The 7,985-nt window shown below is 54.8% G+C and overlaps 1 protein-coding gene across 1 annotated transcript; it reads right to left on the bottom strand.

The window, feature by feature from the left end:
- Positions 1 to 1,495: 1,495 nt before the first annotated feature.
- On the bottom strand, positions 1,496 to 5,853 carry LOC100384206 (uncharacterized). The gene is made up of 3 exons (NM_001357510.1): positions 5,568 to 5,853; positions 4,615 to 5,437; positions 1,496 to 2,674 (listed from the first exon to the last, which is right to left on the bottom strand). Exons 1-3 carry the CDS (start codon positions 5,682 to 5,684, stop codon positions 1,716 to 1,718), a joined length of 1,899 nt encoding a protein of 632 aa, NP_001344439.1. The 5' UTR covers positions 5,685 to 5,853; the 3' UTR covers positions 1,496 to 1,715.
- Between the last annotated feature and the right edge of the window lie 2,132 nt (positions 5,854 to 7,985).

Below are 7,985 nucleotides of genomic sequence, written 5' to 3'. Positions count from 1 at the left end.
AGTTTTAATGTAGACCGGCTAGGTTTATACACGTAGTGCGTCACAACTTTCTTGAAACATTCTCAAATTTTTATCACAGCCTCTGCATATGATATCATGACATGTGGACAAGTATCCTGATTTTCTGATTTTGTTTGTGTTTTATACAATTTTTAAACAACTGGATGGCAAGTTCACGGTCATGTTTAGTGAGCATGGTGCTCCAAGATTCCGGTCTGTTATTGAAATCGGTCGTAACTTGTGAAATAACATGCATATCATTTTTTCATGCACGATTTTTCATATTTCGAGTGACTTGCAGTTCAAATGTGAATTTTCCGAAGAAATTCAATTAAATGAACTAAATCTATTAGTTATAGAAAACACTTTTATAATTATGTCAAATGGTACATGTAGGTCTACATAGTGTAGGAACATAGCACAAAAAGTTTGGTTGGAAAAAATATTTTGCCGAGTGTCCAAGAATGACACTCGGGACAACACGCTCTGCCGAGTGTCAGGGACCGGTACTCGGCAAAGATAACAGCTGTCAGATATAGACGGCTGCTGACGGTCCTTTGCCGAGTGGTTGGCATTCGGCAAAGTTGTCTTTGCCAAGTATCTTTCTGTGCCGAGAGTCCTTCTCTCGTTAAACGCGGTCATTACCGAGAGCAGAAATTTACCGATTGCAGCACTCGGTAAAGCGCCGATCAATCGACAAAGAGCCGGATTCCGGTAGTGTATGGCTGACCGGACAAGACATAGGCCATCAGAGGGGGAGAGCGGGCAGCGGACGCCTAGCTTTAGGAAAAAAAAACTATTAAAGGCTGATTTGGTGACCCGGGATCCCGGGAGGATCAGAGGGAATTGAGGGGGAAATTAGTTTATTTTCCCTCAATCCCCTCCAATCCTCCCGGGATCCTCTTGTCACCAAATCAACCCTAAAAGGTGTTGTTGCGCAGAGAGGCCAGGAGTTTCTCCTTAGTTCGACCGCCGAGCTCCTCCTCCAAGGCCGCAACTCGGGCCCTGGTGACCTCTTTCCCTTGCTCCAGGATACGGAGGTGGGAGTTTGATTTCACGCTCTCAACTGGAGTCGCACTGCTTGTTTGGAACACATGGTTTAGCCAGTAGCCAATTTGATTCGTATGTGACAAGTACCTTGCATGAATTTTGGTTGGGACATGGTTCTATGGATCCAGGGACATTGAAAAAAAAAATATGCGGCACCAGAATGTAACAGACCCAATATAGTTTACCACCAACTCGAATATAGAAGAGGAATTAGTTCTCTAGATACATGAGGAGAAGGAGTAATCTAGCCTCGAGCGTGATCTCGCCGCCAGTTTCCCGGTTCGTCGTCCAGATGTTCCTCGATGCCCTCTCAGCTACTGTTCTCCTCTTTTTATATTGCTTCCCTTGTTTATCCATGGTCGATATTTGGCCTGTAGTCCAGCCCAAAGACCTTTGCTCGGCCCAATCAGAGCAGTGCGCTGATAGCATTGTGACACAGAAACTTGCCTAGAAGTTAGAACTTGGACACATGGTAGAACGAACAATGGCTTTCAGCTTTCGCACTCTGATGGAATGGAAGCCGGAGCAATTCAGTATGCTCTCCACGAATTGAGAATTTTGGTGGCCTTACCGGCTGGGCCAAGGCGCACGCATGCAATAGTTAATGGACACTTCCCTAGCTAGCTACAGCGACTGCCGACGGCGCGTTGAGATCATCAGATGGATCATTTCCTGACGCGGCGCAGCGCGACGTACGCCAGCAGGCGGTAGCCGAAGAACATGGCGACGAGCGCGGCGACGCAGGCCCCGGGGCCAACCTCGCCGTGGACGGCCTCCGGTGGGAGCAGGCGCTTGAGGTGTCCGCTGTACTGCACGGCGATGAGCAGGCGGTAGCAGTAGTAGGTGAAGGAGGTGTACTTGGTCCAGACCATGAACCGCGGCACGCTGTGCACGTAGAAGCCGCCGGTGAGGAGGTATGCGAGCATGATGACGGTGACCAGCGTGGACGCGCGCTTGGCGTCCATCATGAGTGCGCCGACGGCGAGGCCGAGGCCGCCGGCGACGAGGACGTAGGCCAGGACGACGGCGAGCGTGAGCGCGAACGCGACGGGGGACGGGTTGAGCGCCGCCATGAGGTAGACGACGACGGTGAAGGCGGTGGGCAGGGCGAGCTCCATGGGCAGGTCCCCCGCGGTGCGGGCCAGGAAGTAGGACGAGAGCGCGTACATCCCCGAGGCGCGCTCGCGGGCCAGCACCGGGCGCTCCTGCGGGAACGCGAACACGGCGTTGAAGGAGGCGAAGACGCCCCAGAAGATGGAGGCGAAGAAGAGCAGGCCCAGGCGGTCCTGCACCGCCAGCGGCGACGAGCGCCACCACATGGCGCCCGCCACCAGCGCCGGCGCCATGATCTGGAACACGCGCAGCGACGCGAACGCCTCGTGCCGCCGCTCCTTGAGGCTGCGCCGGAGCAGCACCGTGAACTGGTTGCACCAGCTCGTGCTGCAGCTCTCCGCCGCCTCGCCGCCGCTCTGCACGTGCGGCGGCGGTGGCGGCTCCGCGGCCACGACGGAGGCCTTCACCCTCGGGGCCAGCACCTTGTTGTAGGACGAGATGAGCGACTGCTTCACGCTGCTGCCGCCTTGCTGTTGTGTTGTGACGGCATTGTAGTCTGCCTGGGCGAAACCTGTTCAAAATAAATTTTGAGAAAAATTCTCTTGGAGGCGGGGCCCAGTATAACAATTTCTCATCGAGTATTGCCATGCCATCGTGCTAGCTTTGGTCTGATGTGCTGGTGCACTGAGCTAATGAATGAATAAAAAAAAGAGGTGAGGGTGCCCCCGGCCCAACTCCAAAATAAAGGCAAAAAGGGGGGGCAGAAGAGATCGAAAGTGGCCTAGGCTCCAGAAACAGGGCAATTCTGCAGAGGGAAACGATATGATTCCTCCTGTCTAAAGCCAGCATGAAGCAGGGCATATGTTTCCAAGTCTAGCGTGCATACATATCCAGCGATCGCATGCATATATGTTAAGGTCACTGCCTATCTCGAGCAGCTTTACTCATTCTCACCTCTCGTTCCATCGTCTAAACAGTGCAGTACACAATGGAGAAATAGTGTTTTGACACCCATATGCACCTCTCCTTTATTCCCATTATACATGGATTGTTAAGATTAGAAAAAATTTGGAAAAACTTTAATTTGCTTGGGATTTAAACTTACACAATCTCAGTCAATCCACATATATTGAGAGCTAACCGAACAAGGTCTTAGTTGTGATGGAAGTTTATACCAAAATGTTCGTTCCTATGGATTTTTTTATCTCTCTTCATCAACATAATACCGTGTATTAGCACCATAATAAAAAAAAGAGGCAATTAGTAAAGGAAACCAGATCCAACTAAAAGCTGCCGCGAGTGTCGGAAGATCCATCCGTCATGCACACTCGCCTGTGCTAGACGACCAGGGATGTGTTTGCGTACGTGTTGCGTACTTGGGTTCACAGTAATGTATGGAGCTCATCCGCAACTTTCTCTGTACTATACACTAACAATTAATCGCCTGTGTTTGGACAAAACCAAACCCCATGTTGGTGACTGTCGACGCGCGTCGTTTACGAGTGGCCTATGCCGAAACAGGTCTTGGAAGTTGGAACACAGGGATGCTTTCAACTCGATCTTTGGGTGGTAGTCCGAACTGAGTGGTGATATATATACACACACCTGCGAATATCTATTACTGCATCTATTTTAAATTATAAGTCATTCTGGTTTTTTAGATATATATATATATATATAACTTTTCTCTCTCTCTCTACGTATACCTAAGTATCTAATACGTTGAGGCTAGAATGGTTTAGGATTGAAAAGAACGTGAGCATCTACCATTCCGTGGGAGGAGGAGCCACTGGGGTAGTGTCCTAATTCCCACCTTCAGACCTTCAGTGACAGGTGTCCCTTAGATGTTTTTTTTTTTCAACCTTAAAGTGCTTTGCAGAAAGGAAAAAGAAAGCGAGAGAACACTATGGATGCAAGAGGCACTACTCACCCCCCTCTCTCTCTCCACTCCTTTTTTTTCCTCTCATGCCTCTCTCTCTCTCTTCTTTGTTCGGTGCACTCCACACTCACTCGATGTTTTGCTTGTCTCCGGCCACTTGATGAATCTAGTCCTCACAATTGCAGAAAACGGTAGCAATAAGAACACACCAACACGGACTCTAGCTATAGTACTTCTGACTTCAACGCCACTTTTCCTCTCCATCTTAACACGATGTATATGTATATCTCTTTCTGTTGGTGCATGCCGTCGCTCAATTGCATGCCAGAATTTAGTACTCGATCTATTGATGCATGTCTCTAAGGCTGATTTGGTGACCGAGAATCCCGAGGGGAAGAAATCCTCTTGCTATTCAAAATTGAATTGCAAGGGGATTCCTCCCCCATGGATGCCTAGGGATCCCTAATCACCAAATCAGCCCTAAATGTGTGTTTCAACTCTTTAAAATTCTTCTGATTAGTTAAGACGATGAATAGATCGAAACTGAAACAGCTAGAAGAGAGAGACACGCATGCAAGGCAAAGCTGCAGTAGCCTGTGGCGTAGGCACACGTACATAATACGATGACTCACCATTTGCGAGGTCGAGCATGAAGTCGGCCGGGTTGACGTGGAATCCCGGCGCGAAGCCGACGGACGCGAAGTAGTCCATGGCGTCACGCCCGGCGCCGAAGTAGAGGCAGCTGCCCTCGGCGAGCAGCAGCACGGAGTCGAACATGCGGTAGACGCGGGAGGACGGCTGGTGCACGGACAGGACGACGGAGCGCCCCTTCCGCGCCAGCGCCGACAGCGTCGCCACGAGGCGCGCCGCGGCGGTGGAGTCCAGCCCCGACGTGGGCTCGTCGAGGACCAGCAGGCTCGGGTTCACCAGCAGCTCGTGCCCGATGCTGACGCGCTTGCGCTCGCCCCCGGACACGCCGCGCACGAAGGCGTTCCCGACGATGGTGTCGGCGCACGCGCCCAGGCCCAGCTCGCCGATCACGGCCTCGGCCGCCGCGGCCTTGGCGGCGGCGGGCGCCGACCGCGGCAGCCGCAGCATGGCGCAGAACGCCAGCGTCTCGCGCACCGTCAGGTGCGGGTGCAGCACGTCGTCCTGCGCCACGAACCCCGTGCGCCGCTGCACGGCGCGGCACGGGGGCCGCCCGCCCGCCAGCACCGTCCCGCCGTGGTGCCCCGCCAGGCGGCCCCCCAGTATGGACAGCAGCGTCGACTTGCCGCTCCCCGACGGGCCCAGCACCGCCAGCACCTCCCCGGGCCGCGCCTCGCCGGTGATCCCCTTCAGGATCGTCCGCTCCTCCGGCGCCGCGGCGCCGGAACCGGAGTGCGATATCCGCCCGCCCGGCGCCGCCTTCGAGGACCGCTCCGTCTGCTTCACACGGTACGACACGTCGATGAACTGCAGACAAACGACGACGACGACATGGATGAGGGATTCAGTTCAGTTCACTCCAATGGCGTGTCGAGTGGCCAAGTCGTCCTCTGGCTAGTCGATCCTAGCTAGGTCGCAGCGCAGGCATACGACGTACCTGGAGGTTGAGCGGCGTGCAGACGGCGGTTAAGAAGCAGTCCATCTTGGACGCCGCCGGGGCTGTCATGGCGAGCCCGCCGCTGCTCCCGTGCACGTCTTGGGCGTTAGGAGGCATCGCGCGTGGCAGCTAGCACCCGAACAAAGCAGGAGACCAACGGCTGCAGCAAGAACACAGCAGGATTGGGTGGTGTGGACGGGGACTGGGGATCGAGGTGGCGCCGAATCGGGAGCGCTGCTGCTGGCATGCGCTGCTGTTGCCTGGCGATAGAGGGAGTGTGAGGAGGAGACCGGGGCAGCTAGCAGAGTGATGAGGCGGAAGGCGAGAGGCGGGGCGCGGTATATATGGAGGCGGCCAGGCGCGCGGCGGGTGGTGGTGAGGTCCACCACCCACGTCACGGCGAGGGGGGCACGTGGCGGGAGGTCGGGAGGGCGCGGCGAGTGGAGCGGCGGGCCCACCCGCGGAGCACGGAACGGAACTGAGCGGCTCTTGGACACCGGTCATCCCAGTCCCAGTGCTGTGCAACGGCGGCAGACAACCGGGACACGTTTGCTATATTGCTACACCGGGATGGGGGTTTGCCTTTGCTGGGGAAGGAAGGCCACACCAAATTGTGGCGACTAGTGAGTGGTAGTAGTGGGGCGGCATGTGCACAACCTATAGCAGCAGCCGCTGGCTGTCTCGTGCTCGGATGCTGCTTCGTATCCAGTCCATCTCTTGTTTTCCGTGCAGTAATGCTAGAACCACCTTAGGCTATTATCAATCATTCAATCTAATATTTTATCACAATAAACTGTCATATCATATTGAATTACATAACTGTTCGAACCAAAAGTGAGCGAGCGGACGGTCCGGCCCTGAGGCCGGACGGTCCGCGGTCCGGACGGTCCGCGTCTGTGTGCCGGACGGTCCGCGCGTGCGCAGAACAGATTAGGGTTCCGAGTTTTGTGCTGCGGTTGTTAGCTATATTCGCGGGATTAGCTCGGAATCAGTTGTGTAAAGGGTCCAGCCCCCCCCCCCCTCTATAAATAGAGAGGTCTACGGCCGATTTGTGATCATCAACAATCGAATCAATACAACTTTTATTCGCATTTTATCCTAGGAGTAGTTCTAGTCTAGTTTAGGTTTAGCCACTCGATCCCCAAATTCTCCGCCTCTCCTCGACTCTACGTCGATTAGAGGAGTCTAGGTCGGCCTGCCCGAGCCTAGACAACCCCTAGGATCTCTCCTCCCCGACGGGGTCCCTCCCGGGAGCGAGATCCAGGCGCCGCCGGCGATCTTCCGCCGCCCCTGCGTACGCGCGGACCGTCCAGCCCTAGGGCGCGGACCGTCCGGCCGTCAGGCAGAGAAGCCCTAGCCGCGCACCAGGCCGCGGACCGTCCGGCCCCAGGCCGCGGACAGTCCGCCCCTGCGCAGAGAGTACACCGCGCCTCGCACCAGGCCGCGGACCGTCCGGCCCCACGCGCGGACCGTCCGCCCCTGTGCAGAGAGCACCGCCGCCGGTTCTTCTTGAGTATTTGGCACTCCGAAAAGGCGTCAACATACTTTTTGGCGACTCCGCTGGGGACGACATATCTAAGCTTATCAAATCGGCCCTCAATGGCCGGTTCAAGGGATAGCTCTGATATTTCTCCAAGCAACATCATAGAGCCGACTTGGGAAACCTTGCCGGCTGACGAGCAGCTCCAGTTCGAGGAGCACAAGGAGCGGATGATCCAGGAGGCGAAAGCAAAGTTCTTGGCCAACTTCAAAGTGGACAGGAACAACAAGGTCGTCCGACATCGGGCGACGGATCCGGCTTCGCTCCAACCCACGCCAGATATCCCCAATGTAAGTAATACCAACGATCTGCAATCTCTTAGAAATTATGTAGAAGATCAGCGTGAACAAATGCAGAACATCATAGGGGGTATGCAAAGCGATCTTAAGAGACTAGTACGTGCATTTGATAAATCTAGTACCGCAAATTTTCCTTCACACGAGGTTGAGTTAGGAGATAACGCGTGTAACCCATCGGCTACAGGTTGTCACGACCAGTCACAACCCCTGTATGGGATGCCGATGGACACATACCCTAAGCAACCGCAAATCGGCAGCAAACCAGCCGATCTGCACATGCCCGGACCGTCCGCACGTGAGCGCGGACTGTCCGGGCCAGCAACAGTCGGGCCTATTTTTAATGAGTTACCTAGATATGCGCCCGAGCCACCACACACGGCACAGAACCCAAACTACCCAGTCGGACGGTCCGCATACAACCACGGACGGTCCGGGTACGTATCCGGACAGTCCGCGCATGAGTCTTTTGAGGAGGATTATTACATGAATCCTCGCCCGTCCCAGCAACACTTCCCATCACACCATGCGATGCACCAGTCCATTAATTCAGGATCCAAAGCCCAGGAAAGCTTTCCGGCC

This window comes from Zea mays, chromosome 2 (assembly GCF_902167145.1).
Source record: "Zea mays cultivar B73 chromosome 2, Zm-B73-REFERENCE-NAM-5.0, whole genome shotgun sequence".
Classification (NCBI taxonomy): Eukaryota; Viridiplantae; Streptophyta; class Magnoliopsida; order Poales; family Poaceae; genus Zea; species Zea mays.
Note: the sequence above shows the minus strand (reverse complement) of the source record. Positions and strands in the feature narration are given on the sequence as shown.